Source organism: Geotrypetes seraphini, chromosome 2 (genome assembly GCF_902459505.1).
Source record: "Geotrypetes seraphini chromosome 2, aGeoSer1.1, whole genome shotgun sequence".
In the NCBI taxonomy this organism is placed as follows: Eukaryota; Metazoa; Chordata; class Amphibia; order Gymnophiona; family Dermophiidae; genus Geotrypetes; species Geotrypetes seraphini.
Window position 1 is genome coordinate 368,103,931 of NC_047085.1, and position 18,005 is coordinate 368,121,935.

General features: G+C 42.1%; 1 protein-coding gene across 3 annotated transcripts in view; it reads right to left on the bottom strand.

The window, feature by feature from the left end:
• Nucleotides 1-18,005, bottom strand: part of DPY19L1 (dpy-19 like C-mannosyltransferase 1) — a 298,312-nt gene that overhangs the window by 12,048 nt on the left and 268,259 nt on the right. For all 3 annotated transcript variants that reach the window (XM_033930604.1, XM_033930603.1, XM_033930602.1), the window contains 2 exons: nucleotides 10,193-10,312; nucleotides 9,770-9,944 (listed from right to left, as the gene is read on the bottom strand). In XM_033930604.1, the coding sequence (XP_033786495.1) occupies nucleotides 9,770-9,944; nucleotides 10,193-10,312 (295 nt within the window). The remainder of the gene's footprint in view (nucleotides 1-9,769; nucleotides 9,945-10,192; nucleotides 10,313-18,005) is intronic.

Here is an 18,005-nt window from a genome sequence, read left to right on the forward strand (position 1 = left end):
AAACTTAATTTAGCACATAGCTTATTTCTTGACCAGTAAGGGTAAGACTGATGTCATCATCTGTTCAGCATAGTCTAGGATAGCTACGCTTATACTGTAGTAAAAACTGTAAAGCAACATTCCTTGATTATCTCTCATTTAGGAAACAACTTAAGTAAAAATATTGACATTTTCTGTAGATTTATTTAGAATGGCTTGGTCATCTATATAGGAAAAGGACTCTTACATTAAACTCATGGGGTCCAACCAACTATCAGATATAAACTTTATTTTATGCAGTCTCCAACTTGATGTGAAGCATTACTACCTGAATCCTTTAACAAGTTACCCTCACTTTGGGGCCCAAGCAATAAAAAATAAGGTAAACTTTGACCACTTACTGCAAATAGCCTAATCATACCCACCTTGTGTTATAAATCATCCAATGTCACCCTAGGTTCTAGAGCAGTGGCTCTCAATTTTTTTCCAGTTGGGACACCATGACGGATGATGCTCGCATATATGACATACTACATATGTGACCCTCATGGATCTTTGGTCTGATACAGTATGGCATGAATTAAATGTATAATCAACTACTAGGGATAACTCTCCGAGTCTTCTGTGATAATATATCAGATCGCCTTCCAAATTCACAGCTTTAAATCATTGAAACTCTTTTGTTGAATAAATAAATAAATATTCTAAATAAATATTGTGTAAAGTGCTCAGATCCTACAACCAATCCTTGTTCAATGTTATCACTCAACTGTGGTTGCCAATGGGACCATCATCGCTAACTTTACCGTCCCTAATGCCTCCCTTGATGTCAGATTTATAGTCCATATAAGGAGTCACATAAAGCTTTCAGCTCATTCGTGGCCAGGAATTGGTATCCTTCGGGTTTGTAGCAGCCAGGAGATGTTTATAGTATATATCAGAGACCACTCCTGAGGAAAGACATGAAACTTGAGTCGAGGGGCTCGATTTTTCATCATGTTTTTTCATCATGATTTGTAGTAGATTTTAAGAAGAGCATGTTTACAGCACTAGCACTTTCAAGGGTTCCACCAATGGTTGCCGAGCAGTCATCAACGGGCCTCCCACCAATAATCTTCATATAAGTCAAGAGTATATTATAAATCAGCTTTATGTGACTCCTTATATGGACTATAAAAATCTGTCATCAAGGGAGGCATTAGGGACGGTAAAGTTAGCGATGATGGTCCCATTGGCAACCACGGTTGAGTGATAACACTGAACAAGGTTGGTTGTAGGGTCTGAGCACTTTACACAATATTTATTTAGAATATTTATTTATTCAAAAAAAGAGTTTCAATGATTTAAAGCTGTGATATTTGGAAGGCGATCTGATGAATTGAGGGGTCCTTTTATCAAGCTGCGGTAGGGGTTAAATGCGCAGAATACCACGTGTTAAACCGCCTGCTGCGCTAGCAGCTAACGCCTGCTTTGAGCAGGCATTAGTTTTTTAGTCGGCCGCAGGGGTTAGCGTGTGATGAAATGTCCGCCGTGCTAACCCTGCTAGCGTGGCTTGATAAAAGGACCCCTAAATGTAAACATTCTCTGCATCCACAAAAAAAAAAATCATCTCCCTCCAATAACAGGTGTAATCATAACCAGCACATTTTCTCTATGGATGTTACCATATAAAAATAAATTGATTCTCATGTAAATCAAAGTAATAGCCACAACCCATAAAAAGGCTTGTAAATTTTATCCCCAAGCTCAAAAGCCAATCTTTTATGGGAAATTTTAATTCAAATACATTCTCATGTACTCACTGCATGAGAAGAGAAAAGACTTCAGTAACTAAGGGCTCCTTTTACAAAGGTGCCTTAGGGTCTTAATGCGCGGAATAGCGCGCGCTAAATTGCCCCGTGCGCTAGCCGCTGCCGCCTCCTTTTAAGCAGGCGTTAATTTTTCAGCTAGCACACGCTATAGTGTGCGCTAATCTTGTGCGTGCGCTAAAAACGCTAGTGCACCTTAGTAAAAGGAGCCCTAAATCGGCTTATAATAATAATTGTCAAATAGCCTTACAATTGACATATCCTTAGCCTAAAAAACCTCCCTTTATTTACTTTGAAAAAAATTTTAGTGTTCAAAGCAAGCTTGTAGACATTGTATATGAAATGAGTCATTAATTTTTATAACATAAAAAAAGATAATGGGTCTCACCTTTAAATTAAATAATGAGGAAGGATTTTTTAGACAAAGGACGTGTCAGTTGTGAGGCTATTCAGCAATCATTGCTATAAGCTGACTCAGTCACTGAAGTATTTTCCTCCTCTCATGCAGTGAGTCAGTGTGCGTGAATAAGAGTGTATTCCTATTAGAATTTCACATAAGAAGACTGACATCTAATAGCAATGTAAATCTCCCTAAAACCAGAAACTTGCAAACTAATACAAAACCTGAAAAAAAATCCTAGCAGATTGAATTTGTACCCTCTCACCACAGTTTCTCCAAGTGAAGAAACAGATAGAAATATATGATGCAATCGGGTTGGAGTTAAATACCACCTAAACATGATCTTCATTCCATTCTCTTGAAAATTAACTGCCCTAGATAAGAGAGGGAGTGGCTTCCATTGCTGACAAAACACACTCACCATATTGGGAACTCAGTTCAGTTTCCCCCTTACTCCAATGTGACAGACCAAAAGGGGTCATGCATCAAAGCCAAGGCTCCAGCGCCTTGATTGTACAACTCGACCTGAGCAGCGCATTCGATCTGGTCGACCACAACATTCTCCTTGACTGCCTCTCCTACATAGGCATCTCGGGCCAGGTCCTTAACTGGTTCCACGGGTTCTTACGGAACAGATCATACAGGGTATTCAAAAACGACGCCTTCTCATATAGCTGGGAGAACTCCTGTGGCGTGCCACAGGGCTCCCCCCTATCTCCCACCCTGTTCAACGTCTACCTCGCCTCCCTAGGAAACCTTCTGCAAAACCTCAAGCTCAAATTTTTTATCTACGCAGATGACATCACTATAATCATCCCGCTAACCAGTTTTACATCAGAGCTCCTTACCTTCCTTTCAAGCATACTCAATCAGATAGAACACTGGATGTTATCATACAGACTAAAACTAAACCCGGATAAAACAAAATTCTTCCTAGCAACCCCCAAAGATAAAATCAAAGACACCACAATTCAAATAAAAGGATCCGTTTTCCCCCTTGAACACAACCTAAAAATACTCGGCGTCACACTAGACAAACATCTATCCCTCGACAAACACACGGACAATACCGTCAGAAAAAGTATCTCGGTGCTTTGGAAACTCCGCACCATAAAAAAATACTTTGACGAAACTTCATTCCGCCTGCTAGTACAATCCTCCATCCTCAGCATATTGGACTACTGCAATATCATTTACTTAAGCTCCACAAAAAAAACCATCAGGAGACTCAAAATGATCCAGAACACTGCTGTCCGCCTCATATTCGGCCTGAAAAAATGGGAACACATCACCCCTTTCTACCACAAACTCCATTGGCTGCCATTAGAATCCAGAGTCCTATTCAAATTCGCCTGCTTCTGCTATAAAACAGTATTTGGTTTATCCCCAAGCTACATCATCCCTCACTTCGCCCTAAATCACAGCATCAAGGACTCCCGCAGAATCCAACTATTCGCCTACCCCTCCCTTAAACTCTGCCACTCTAAAAGATTCCTCGACAAAACCCTCGCCTTCCAAGCCACTAAGCTAAACCCATGGTTATCCCAAATGGCCCTCAAGGCCCCCAACTACCTCGGCTTTAGAAAACTACTCAAAACCCGCCTCTTCCAAGACCAGGATCCCAACGCCCCTTCTATCTAACACCCACTCTCCCCTCTACATCCTTCCCTCACCCCCCCCCCCCCTGGCAACTTTGATCAATTTGTTATTGAACCGCTCATAACCCCACTCAACTGCTGTAAACCACTTGTAACCTTGTTTAATTGATGTGAACCGCCTAGAACTCTTCCGGGTATGGCGGGATACAAAAATAAAGTTATTATTATTATTATTATATTACAAAATTCCTTACAAACATCTTCTAGAAATACATTTCCTCTGATATTTTAGACCAGATCATCAGAAAAGTAAAAAAGGAAGTTAGGGAGCCTGATTGAACATGGAGATGTAGCTTCTCAACTCCTGACATTCAGCATTCAAAATTTTCAATACACTGCTGTGGAAGTTGGGGAATTCACGTGACCAGTCCGTGCACGGACGTGTAAGGCTCTTGCTCTCATCAGCGCCTTGGTAAATCAAGTTTAAATCAGCCTTTTTCTCAATTTTTACAACTCCTACTTTTAGCTTGTGACTCCATCACGCCTCTTCTTCCAGATTCCTTTGATGCAGTCTTGTTCACTGAAGACATGCATCTACTTAAAAAAATCTTATGGAACAAAATTTGAAAACCAAATCAGATATAAAAGGTGGACACTACCAACATGTCCACTCAACTTGCACAATCGCCCTATCCAATTATCTTAAAAACTTCTTTGCTACAATCAGACATTACAGATACTGCAAACTAACCAAAAACAACGGACTTGATAACACTTGGTTTTAGAATGAAGCCCTCAGATACCTGTGCTGCAATATTCTGGTTAAAGCAGCTTAATACAGGTCGGCACGTTAGGGCCGATAGTTCTTGCTCAACCAACAAGCGACTCTACAAAAAGATAAGTGTCGCTGAGTGTTTATTTTGTTTGAGCACTGAATAGAATAAGTTTTAAAAGCATTGATAAAACATTAAAAAAAAAAAAAAGTAGCACGAATGCCCAATGAAAGATAACGTGCCGACCTGTATTAAGCTGCTTTAACCAGAATATTGCAGCACAGGTATCTGAGGGCTTCATTCTAAAACTAAGTGTTATCAAGTCCGTTGTTTTTGGTTACTTTTGTTACAGTAGGGACTTGACACTATTGCTCTGGAAGTAGTGAGATACCGCAAACTGCCAAATCAAAATCATCTAGGTTTATGCTGGTAATAAAATATTTTTCGCTCCCGATCTTTCCAACTCAATCGCTAAGTAAAGGAAACTCTTCCTGGACTTGCACCCCAAATTAAAATCAATTGGGGCCCTATATAGATTATTCTACCCAGCTAGGAAGTGGGTCACCTACCATAACGTCACAAAGAATTTTGATGACCCATCTCTCTTACAGAAATTTTTGGAGGATTGCTGCATTTCTACGGTCTGATTTACTCAGTTTCAACTGAATAGCAATCGTTGATGTGCCATGCTTTGCCCAGTAATGCTCGGCTCATGTGCCATGGCAATACAATCTTTAAATGTTTATTTTTTCTTCCCTTTTACTTTATAGAAAGAACTATGCGTACACGAGTGATATCTAGCCTATCATTTTTTCACTCACAGGTTATGGATAACTCAGATATGCTGCAGATTTCTGGAAGCTAACGTTGTAGTTCTTCTGAAACCAGAAAGGGATACAGACCTTGTTCAAAATTACAGACCCATAACACTTTTGAATTTGGCCTATAAAATATATGGCAAAATTTTGTGTAGATTGGAAAAAGTTATTCAACCCTTAATACATTACGATTAAGCTGATTTCCTGAAAAAGAGATAAGGTTCAGATAACTCTCAAGTGTTTTGTCACATGATCCATTCTGCCCGATCTAGACCTTACCCAATTCTATCGGTTTCACTTGATGCTGAGAAGGCTTTTGATCGGGTGGGTTGGGTGGAATGTTCAAAGTGCTTGAGACTTGGATTTCCACTGGATTTTCTTAATATGGTATGTCTTTTATACATCTCTACCTCTGCCAGGATAGCAGCAAATGGCAACATCTCAGACCAGTTTATTTTGCAATGTGGTACCAGACAAGGATGTCCTACTTCTCCTTTACTCTTCAATTTAGCTTTGGACCCTTCATTAGCCGCCATCAGCACACTAACATCCATGGGTTCCATTTTGGTTCCAATGAATATAAACTCTCAGCTTATCATGATGAAGTCCTTTTATATCTCACTGATCCAGAAAGCTCTCTAGTTAACCTTATCGATCTGATTTCTATTTTCTCAAGTTTCTCTGGGTATAGAATCAATTGGGACAAGACTGAATTAATGCTGCTCAATAAGTGCCTTCCCATTACTATTCCACACATATCTCTGAAATGGATGACATCATTGATTAAGTATCTAGGTATCTATTTTGATAAAGACCTCCTCACAACTTCCAATCTTAATATGTAAAAAATCTTAACTAAAATCAAATATGCCATTACACCTTGGCCTCTCCTCCATTTATCTTGGTGGGGCAGACTAGATTCTCTTAGAAGGTAAGTAATTTTTGGAACAATCATCATTTTAAGAATGTACCCAATACTGTTCTCCTCCTGTTTTTATAAAAATATGGCCTTAGGCATCTGAACTAATAAGGGCCTTTGGCCCCTCCCCATGCATGACATGATGCATTGGGTATGACATAAATTATTAATAAAAAAAATGAAAGAAAATTATCAGGTCGGGGGGCTCAAGGGGGGCAGAGCCCCCCTTGTATATCACTTTCCCCAAGCATTCAAAATTGGGGATTCATGCCAGTAAAATAGAAAGTATTGCGTATTTGTAGTTTTTCTGGAATATTGCCAGAAGTACCCTGTGAGGCTAGAATCCATCCATTCCAGGTAACATTGTAATCAGTTGTGTCAACCCATAATTTTTTAGTAATAAAGTTAGGAAAAATTCCTCCCACCTGTGTAGGTTGTTGTTGTTCAGAAGGTGGTACAGCCACCAGAAGAAAATTAGGTTTAGGCCTGAACATTCTTCTGCTGTAGTGATTAGACCTGTGTGTTCTTGCAGTGACTCTGTTATTGAATTCATTAAAAGTTAATGATGTTATTGTTCTTTTTGCATCATAGTCAATTAGTGTGGTGTATAGGTGCATCCAAACATAATCTTTAGCTTCAGTAGTTTGGAGCCAGGTGTTATGTGTAGGTATAATTTCAAAAGCCCATCCTGTTATTCTATATTGATCCATGTAAAGGATTGGATGGACTTTGCCAGGGTTAACTTTAGCCCAATCATCAGTAATTTGTTTGAGAGTAATATCAAATTGTTTAGCAGTGTCATTAGTGGTAAAGGCCCAAGTGTCCATCATAGTATATTTAAAGCTTAAGAATTGTCTTTTGTTTTTGTGTCTTCTAATTCTTCTTTTTCTGTAAACACGCCTTCTTCTTCTGTAACCACGGTAACGTGGCCTTTTCCGTCTGTACCTCCTCCTGTGTAATAAAGATAAGGAAGGGGAAGGCCCATTATTTAGACAGGCAGGTCTGAAGCAGGAGCTTGAGAGTAGACTTCCTGCTTCCAATGTTTTAAAAAGGTACGGGGAGGTTAGGGGGGTGGGGTGGGGCATCCGATGGCAGGAGGGAGTGTATAACCTCCTGCCATTTTGGAGTGGTTCGGGGGGCCAGTGGCTCTAGGATGTCTGGCATGGTGATGTTCTGCGTGGCAGGAGGGATTGGGCATCCCTCCTGCCAATTGTTTTGAGTTCGGGGTGGAGACAGTGGCTTGGGGGGTTTGCGTTTGTTGGGGGGTCATTGGGGAGGGTCATCATCAGCAATGGGGGACTTTTTTGCATTTTTTTTATGGGACAGATATTTTGCATGTGCAACACAGCAAAATATCTGTGCCACTGAAAAAAAAGAAAAGAAAAACCAGGCAGACCTGTCAATAACACAGATACCTATAAGTACAAACTATCTTGGCAAAATATATTGTGCAATTGGTAACACAGTTACTGACAGGTCTAGACAATTTTTATGATTGCTAAAATCCCCTTTTTTTTTTTTTTGAATAGCCAAGCGATGTTAGTGCATCAATTGCTTAGCTATTTTGCATGGGGTTTTAGCTAATTTGCATGACCGGATCAGAAAATGTGTGCATCGGGTCGGTTAAAGTGATTGTTGCTAAAGTTGTGAAAACCAGGTTTAGCGATGATCGCTGACTTTAGTACATCCCCACCAAGTCAAATTTTACAAATGTCAATGGTTTAATTAATGGAGCTAACAAGCACTTAATTGGCACTAATTATGATTTGGACACTGATCTGGCTATGCATTATTCTGTAAAAATGGGTACCTAAATTGGATTATGTGCAACTCAAAAGGGAGCCTGAGTGGTTCAGGGGCATTCACAAAATATGTAAGTAGTGTTATAGAATTGAGCGGAGTCACTTCCAATTTACATGTCAGGATATATACAGGTTTTCAGCTGGGGTAAGTCCTTGTGCCCAAAGCTGAGTGCTTAATTCATTGCTCAGTGCTATTCTATAAAGTGTGCTCATCCCAAAACACTCTTTATAGAACAGCATTGAGTGCCAATTTTATTGGCATCATTTATAAAATCTGGCCCCAAGTGTGTAAGTTACCTTGGTATTGCCTCTGAGACATATTACTTATTATAGAAACATGATGGCAGATAAAGGCCAAATGGCCCATCCAGTCTGCCCATCCACAGTAACCATTATCTCTTCCTCTCTCTAAGAGATCCCATGTGCCTATCCCAGGCTTTCTTGAATTCAGACACAGTTTCTATTTCTACCACCTCCTCCGGGAAAGTTCCATGCATCTACCACCCTTTCTGTAAAAAAGCATTTCCTTAGATTACTCCGGAGCCTATATGCCCTCTCATTCCAGAGCTTCCTTTCAAATGAAAGACTTGATTCATGCGCATTTACGTCATGTAGGTATTTACACGTCTCTATCATATCTCTCCTCTCCCACCTTTCCTCCAAAGTATACACATTGAAATCTTTAAGTCTGTCCCCATACGCCTTATAATGAAAACCACGCACCATTTTAGTAGCCTTCCTCTGGACCGACTCCATCCTTTATCAGACCACACATACACAAGTGAGAGTTCAGTAGGTTCATATTATTTGATCTTTGGATGAAGTTTTTGAATTCATTTGCAACAGTTTTGAATTGTAGAGGGTTTTTTTTCTGACCACTGATGATATGATCTTGTATGGTATTATTAATTACCAAGCGAGTGAATGCTTATGTTGAGGTCTTTTTCTCCACAGCATAACGTCTTCTCACTTAGGGTGTTTGAGTTGGATGTCTGTGAAGCAAGTTCTTTTTGTATTGAAAGTGGTTATCTTAAGGTGCGTGGTCCCTGAATAATATAATTTTATAAAAAAACCATTTCTGCAGTTTAAGCACTGTTTTACTCACAGCAATGCTTTTAAAAAGTTCCCCATCTCTCACTACCTGTTTTTGGGTCTCCATATCCATATCTGTACTGGTTATCAAAGGCTGTTCACTCAAATGAATTCTTCTTTTTTGTTGTACTACCATGATTGTATTTGACACAGACATAGTCTTGATCTTAAGTTATTTGTACTTGTACCTTTCACTTCTCATGTACGGTCTTTTACTTAATTCCTGTTAACTGCATATATATCAATGCTAGATCTATAGTAAACAAATGCGGTATACAAATAAAATTTTATGTTATGTTATTTAAAAATCTAGCAGTGCTATAGTCACAGTATGTAGTAGCAGCAGTAGCAACTACACAGTTGCCTCACTTTGTTAATAGGAATTTCTAAATTTCACCACTTTGGGTAAACTGCGGCTTAAAAATTCTTCAATGATTTTCCCCACACAAAGCTTACAGAAAGACTTCTTTCTCTTTTTAATATACATTTAAACATGATTTAATATTACTTAGTATAGCTTCTCTAGCACAGCACAAATGAATACAAAAAGTCATTGTTAAAAGGAAATTTAACTACTTACTTTGTCTTGTGTTGGCTTTAATCCACTCTAGCAGTTCTTCTTGGGGTAGGTTGCTAAACTGCCCCATAATACTCCACTGCTTCTGAAGATTTGAGGACCCCTGTATTGCCATCAGTGCTAATATAGTGAAGATGATTATTTGGGGATTATATTTATTGAAGAGCCATCCAAACAGCTGAAAAACAGCAACCACAATTTAAAGATAAAGGGCTCAATTTTTAAAATGTGGACTGCATGTGGAAGCATGGGTGGCTGACAGACAGGCATGAGGCCTTCACAGATACAGGCAGAAAACAGTGTAATCCAGAAGAAAAGTCCTTATTATGAACAAAATAATATCAAAAGACTGGCATTGTCACAGATCTACTACTTATCTGATATGTAAACATAGGCAGGATATTCAGATGGAACTCAATTTTATACCTGTTTTGAGCATATCAAGGAAGCCATAATGCACATATGAGGTGTCAGAAAGAGCTTCAATCTCATAATTAAAACAGCAAGTATAGCATATGCCACCAGTTGTAAAGCATGGTATAGCAGCTGCAAAGAACAGAAGAAAGAAGGAATGGATTCATTTTCATACAAGGTTAAATTTAAAACCATTCTATACAAACAAAGAAAAAACTGCAGACAAAAATTCAAGATGCAGGCTAGGCTTATTTAAACAAATACATATTGTGGCTATTGTCAACACCTTTATACTTGTCCTGGATCCGGATTGATGTCTCTCCAATCACATTTAGACTGTTTCAGTTAGTGTTGGTCTGACATTACTGTGTTTTACATCACAATCTCATAATCATCTTATGAATTTTCAGTGATTAAATATTCAGTTCTTTAAGCATATAATAAAATGTGTTAAACACAATCCAAATCTGTTTGCAGTAAAGCACAATCAAAGAAGCCACTGAACGCCGAGCAGGAGCGCCAAAGTGCGCTTACGCTCATTGATGCTTAGCAGAAGAAATTTGCCGCGATCTTCCGGGTGAGCAGTGGAGCAGGAGCTGGAAAGCTAGCTCCTGCCCGCTGCACCTCTGGACCACCAGGGATTATGTAGGAATTTAAAAGTGGCAATTTTTGGGGAGCCAGGGCCCCTGTGCCCCCCCTCATCATTCCGACGCCTATGATTTCCTCTACAAAAGCAAATGAACTCCTTGTTGTGGAATGTGGGCCTAGTGAAGCTATGTCAGGAGTAAGATGTCACTCTTTTGAAGGCTGATTATGGGGCATTTAAGCTTTTTCTAGGTTAAGGTAACCCTACAACTTTGGATGAAGGAGTTATAGTTTTTCTGACAGTAATACTTATATTATACTGAGTTGTTTTATCTTTATTGTTGGAGGTGTCGTGTGGGAGTTGGGTTGTGATGTGGTAAGGAATAGCATGGTGTACAGGGCTAGGGGTGGAAGGTTAGGTACATGGTAGGTGAGCTTTTTCCCCTATAAAGTTGTTATAACTATGGATATTTTGTTGTGGAATTTAAATCTTGGATTGTAATTCACTTTGGGTGTTCACCCGATGATGCATGCAGCAAAATGGAACTAAACTAACATTTTTGTTTACAAACGGAATTCCTCTTAGGGTACAATTCTCTCAAATTTGGCAATGCAAGAAAAAAAACAGCCAAGAAAATGTATGGTGATTAGAAAAATTGTATCTGGAGCTCTGAATACCAGTGAACTTTTCTCAACTGCTAATGTGGGTGTTTCAATAGGGTATGAAGACAGAGAATAATTTTATAGCATGTTGCCTATTTGTAAAGGTGAAGTAGGTGCCTATTTTATAAAGACAGATACAGCAAAACCTTGAATTGCAAGTAACTTGGTTTGCAAGTGTTTTGCAAGACAAGCAAAACATTTTATTAAATTTTAACTTGATATAAGCAATGTCTTGCAATACAAGTACATACAGTATACACACATCACAAATGAGTCAATGGTTCTCTCTCTGATGCTGCAAGAGTGTAGTGACTGTTCTAAACAAGCAAAGTTTTGCAATACGAGTACATACGGTATACATGCGCCACATCATCACAACTGAGCTGATGGTTCTTCTCTCTCTGATGCTGCAGGAGTGAGTGTTCTAAATGAGCGAGGTCTTGCAATACAAGTACATATAGTATTTTGTATTAAAGTTTTGGGGCTATGGAACGAGTTTTCATTATTTCCTATGGGGAAATTCGCTTTGATATACGAGTGCTTTGGATTACACGCATGCTTCTGGAACGAATTATGCTCGTAATCCAAGATTTTACTGGTATATGACTATAAGTCTTTACAAAATCACCCCACCAAACCTGCAAAAATTGTGGCTACTACGAAGCTGCCAATATTTATGCCTGCTCTGAAGCAGGTGAAAAAGCACAGTTACTTACCATAACAGTTGTTATCCAGGGACAGCAGGCAGATATTCTCACACAAGGGTGACGTCACCGACGGAGCCCCGCAGTGGACACCTCGAAAGCAAACTTGCTTGAAGATCTCAAGCTTTCAAGTGCTGCACCGCGCATGCGCGCGTGCCTTCCCGCCCGAACTAGGGGGCGCATCTCCTGTGAGGATCCTCAGTTCAGATACCTAGCTAAGAAGCCAACCAGGGGAGGTGGGAGGGTTGTGAGAATATCTGCCTGGTGTCCCTGGATAACAACTGTTACGGTAAGTAACTGTGCTTTATCCCAGGACAAGCAGGCAGCATATTCTCACACATGGGTGACCTCCAAACTAAGCAAACCGGGATGGAGAGAGTGTTGGCAATTTAAGAAAAAAGATTTTGTAAAACAGATTGGCCAAATTGGCCATCCCTCCTGGATAAAGTATCCAGACAGTAATGAGAGGTGAAAGTATGAACCGAGGACCAAGTGGCAGCCTTGCAGATTTCCTCAATAGGAGTTGATCTGAGGAAAGCTACAGACGCCGCCATGGCTCGAACTTTGTGGCCCGTCACTCGACCCTGGAGAGGAAGACCAGCCTGAGCATAGCAGAAAGAAATGCAAGCAGCCATCCAGTTGAAGATGGTACGTTTCGAAATAGGGCGCCCCAACTTATTCGGATCAAATGAGATGAAAAGTTGAGGAGATGTTCTGTGAGGTTGAGTGCGTTGGAGGTAGAAGGCCAAGGCACGTTTGCAGTCCAAAGTATGAAGTGCCGCTTCTCCCTCGTGAGAATGAAGTTTAGGAAAAAATACTGGTAGAACAATAGATCGATTGATGTGAAATTCTGAAATCACTTTAGATAAGAATTTGGGATGAGTACGGAGGACCACCTTGTCATGGTGAAAAACTGTGAAAGGTGGGTCCGAAACTAACGCTTGTAGCTCACTGACACGTCGAGCAGAAGTGAGGGCAATCAAGAATACAACTTTCCAAGTGAGATACTTGAGATGAGCTTTGTCAAGTGGTTCAAATGGATGTTTCATCAGTTGAGCCAAAACAACATTAAGATCCCAAACCACTGGAGGCGGTCTAAGCGGTGGATGAAGATTAAAAAGTCCTTTCATAAAGCGGGAAACCAATGGATGTGCAGAGAGAGGTTTCCCTTCCAGAGGCTGATGAAAAGCAGCTATAGCACTAAGATGGACTCAAATAGATGAAGATTGAAGTCCAGAGTGTGACAGGTGAAGCAAATAGTCCAGAATGGATGCTAAGGAGGAAGATATTGGTTGCAGCTGAAGTGTGGAACACCAAGCAGAAAATCTCGTCCATTTCTGGCCGTAACATTGACGAGTTGACGGCTTTCTGGAAGCAAGTAAAATATCTTGAACAGGCTGAGAAAAAAGAGAAGAGTCTGTAATGTAGACAGGTACCAAGCTGTCAAGTGTAGAGACTGCAGGTTGGGATGAAGTAAGGACCCTTGACTCTGAGTGAGCAAAGAAGGAAAAACTGGCAGAAGTAGAGGCTCCCTGGTGCTGAGTTGAAGTAGAAGGGAGTACCAAGGTTATCTGGGCCACCGAGGAGCTATCAGAATCATGGTGGCGTGTTCTGATTTTAGTTTGACAAGGGTCCTGAGAATCAGAGGAAATGGAGGAAAGGCGTAAAGAAACTGAGCCTTCCAGTCCAGGAGAAACGCATCCGCCTCGAGACGTTGAGGAGTGTAAATGCAGAAACAAAACAGAGGCAGTTTGAAGTTGAGGGGGGACGCAAACAGATCTATACGGGGGGGGGGGTCCCCCAGCGGACAAAGATTTGACGAAGCGTGGGAGAATTGAGTGTCCATTTGTGAGGCTGTAGAAGACGACTCAATTTGTCCACTAAACAGTTGCGTTGACCTTGAATGTAGACAGCTCTGAGAAAGATGTTGTGAAGAATTGCCCAATGCCACAGTTTCAGAGCTTCCTGACAGAGGGAGTGAGATCCCGTCCCTCCCTGTTTGTTGACATAATACATGGCCACTTGGTTGTCTGTCCGAACAAGCACTGCCATGTCGTGGAGGAGATGCTGAAAGGCTTTGAGAGCATAGAAGATCGCTCTGAGTTCCAACAGATTGATATGACACTGACGGTCTGTTGAAGTCCATAGACCCTGAGTACGGAGACCGTCGACATGGGCTCCCCAGGCGTAGGCAGACAAATCAGTTGTGAGAACCTTCTGATGAGGAAGATGGTGGAACAGCAATCCTCTGGAAAGATTGGAAGAAAGCATCCACCAACGGAGAGACTTCTGCAATAAAAGAGTTATTGTGATTAGTTGAGATGGTGGATCCGTGGTTTGTTGCCATTGTGATGCCAGTGTCCATTGAGGAATGTGAAGGTGAAGTCTGGCAAAGGGCGTCACATGAACTATAGAAGCCATGTGACCGAACAGAACCATCATTTGCCGTGCAGAAATGGATGGAAGATGAGAGATCTGATGACAAAGTCAAATGAGGGTATCCTGACGTGGTTGCGGAAGGTATGCTCTCAGGTGTACAGTGTTCAAAGTTGCTCCAATGAACTGGAGAGATTGAGATGGAGTTAATTGAGACTTTGGAAAATTGATCTGGAACCCCAGACTTTGGAAGAAGGTAATAGTCTGTTGGGTTGCTGCAATAACCCCTGGTAGAGAAGGGGCTTTGATTAGCCAGTCGTCGAGTATGGAAATACTTGAAGACCTTGGGATCGAAGAGCTGCAGCTACTACCACCAGACATTTTGTGAATACTCTGGGGGATGAGGCCAAACTGAAAGGAAGAACTCTGTACTGCAAATGGAGGTTCCCCACTTTGAATCGGAGGTACTTGCGAAAAGATGGATGAATGGGGATATGAGTATAAGCCTCCTTGAGGTCCAGCGAGCACATCCAATCTCCCTGATCCATCAGGGACTACAAGGTCGGTAAAGAGAGCATTCAAAACTTCTCTTTGACTAGGTATTTGTTGAGAGCTCTGAGGTCCAGAAAAGGTCGCAAATCCCCCGTCTTCTTTGGAACTAGAAAATAGTGGGAATAGAATCCCAAGTTTCGCTGGGAAAGAGGAATCTCCTCTACAGCTCGAAGGCGAAGGAGAGCTTGAGCTTCATGAAGAAGAAGGGGAAGTTGCGACTGATTGGAAGGACACTCTCTTGGAGGGTGATCTGGAGGCTCCTGAAGTAAACGAAGAGAGTATCCTTCTCGTAGGATGGTTAAAACCCAGAGATCGGAGGTGATATGGTCCCACTGATGATAAAAAGCGGATAGGCGACCCCCCTATGGGCAGAGGAGAATTCTGAAACTGGGAGATTGGAATGCTCAGGTTGTGAACGTCAAAAAGACTGAGCTGGCTTGGTAGCAGCAGGAGTTTGAGACTTCTGCTGACATTGTTGTTGCTGAGGATGACGAGGTGGAGGCCTGGAAAAAGCAGGAGTTGTTTTCTGTGGGTAACGACAGGGAGTCTGTTTAAATGCTCTAGCTGGTGCAGGTTTAGGTTTAGGGCGAATGAGAGAAGCAAAAGAGCGTTCATGTTCTGAGAGACGCTTAGTGGCTGCTTCAATAGAGTCATCAAACAACTCATTGCCCTGACAAAGTAGATTTGCCAAACGATCCTGGAGGTTGGGATCCATGTCAACAATGTGTAGCCAGGCCAGTCTACGCATGGCTACAGCAAAAGCCGAGACTCGGGAAGACAATTCAAATGCATCATATGAGGCTTGTAACATGAAGAGTCTCAACTGAGACAGAGTCTGGAGGATGAGTTTGAATTCCGAAAGACGAGGTTTGAAAATATCCGGATAAAAAGAAGGTAACAATTTCAGGAAATGGTTGAAATAATTGGTGAAAACATAATTATAGTTAAGAATTCTATTTGCCATCATGAGATTCTGGTATAAACGACTACCAAACTTATCCATAGTATGCCCCTCTCTGCCTGGAGGGACTGCAGCATAGATCTTTGAAGGATGGGCTTTCTTCAAAGAGGATTCCACCACCAAGGATTGATGGGAGAGTTGGGACTTCTCAAACCCTTTACAGGGAACCGTGCGATAACGGGATTCCAGCTTAGATGGAATAGCAGTGATGGAATAAGGTGTCTCCATATTACGAATGAAAGTCTGTTTGAGGACTCTTTAGGAGGATGAGGAAGTTCCATGTCTTCCAAATATTCAGGAGTATATTTGGAGTCTGAATGAAGGTCCAGGTTGAGAGATTGTCCCATGTCAAACACAAATTTGGCAAATGAAGTGGACTTTGAATCAGAGGCCGTATCAGGAGACCGACTACGAGACTGTGGAACTGCTGAGTAGGAAGGAGAAGCCTCCCTCGAGTATTGAGAGACTGGTTCAGATTCTAGATGTATGATCAGAGAAGAAGCTGCACTGCGGGGAGGAGTGAGAGAATGTTTCCTCTTCAGGCTTCGTGATGGAGAAGTATCTGGTGTTCGAGGCACTGAATGAGTGGAAGCCTGAGGAGAAGTGTCTCGGCGAGCCAGCTTTGAAGGAGGTGTCTTCGACCTGGAAGGGCTTTGGGTAGGGGCTCGGTGTAGTCGAGATCCGTGCTTCGAGGTAGAAGATCGAGTCAGCAAAGTCTCGGTATCCAGTGCAGAGGAGTCACGACGAATCTTTGAAGCAAGATGTCTGGAATGCTTTGAGCGGTGCTTCGATCGAGGCAACTCAGGAGAGGAATCACTGGAGGAGAGTTGCTTCGGAGCACGAGACCTGCCTCGAGGTACGAGGACTGGAGGATCCGGATGTGCTACAGGCTGGTCAACCCGAGGCAGAGTCAAGGACGGGACCAATTGAGCCACAATCAAGGATATCTGAGTGCTCAGGATGGATTTTAGCATGTCCTCGAGCATCGGCACCGAGACAGAAGAATCTGACCTTGTAGGTGCAGCAGTGCGCTCCGAAGAGGGCGACCTCGAAGGTGAGTATTCCCTTAACTTGGAGGCACGCTTGGAAGAAAGGCACAAGGAGGACTCTGGTGGCTTCTTAGGTATGGCACCTGAAAGAGACCCAGGAGACTTACCCCCGAGGACGTCTTCACCGATGTGGAAATCTTCACAGGCGTCGAAGTCGGTGCAGAAATAGAAAGTAGGGTCTAGACCTTTGAGGCCGAAGCTCCAGCCGAAGCAAGGGTCGAGGCCTTCGAGACCGGAGGTGTCGTCGAAATCGGAGTCGATGTCTTCGAGACCGGGGCGGCCGCCGAGGTCGAGGCTTTGTCCGAAGATTGTTCCATGTCACCGAAGAGTTGAAGGAACTGGGCACACCGACGGCGAAAAGCTCGAAGTGTAAGAGTAAGACAACGGTGACAATCTTCCAGGGAATGGATCGAACCTAGACACTGTAGGCAGCGACAGTGAGGATCGGTGACCGAAATCACCTGATTACACCGGCGACAACGTTTAAACCCGGTGAGAGGCCGGGACATAGAAAAAATAAAGTCCGTGCCGAACAAAGTGAGCTGGTGGGCCTAGGCCCAAGGTTCACCGACCACACAAAAATACATGAAAAGAACACAATAAAACAATTTTTTTTTTTTTTAGATTTTATAAGAAATAAGAAATACAAGGCACAGCGACCGAACTTTTAAAAGAAAAAGAAGCAGCCGCGGTGAAGGCAGATTTCGCTGCGAAGCTGAGAAAAACGTGTCTTCCTGGCTCCGCAGAAAAAAACGAACTGAGGATCCTCACAGGAAATGCGCCCCCTAGTTCGGGTGGGAAAGCACGCGCGCAAGCGCAGTGCAGCACTCGAAAGCTCGAGATCTTCAAGCAAGTTTGCTTTCGAGGCTGTCCGCTGCGGGGCTCCGTCGGTGACGTCACCCATGTGTGAGAATATGCTGCCTGCTTGTCCTAGG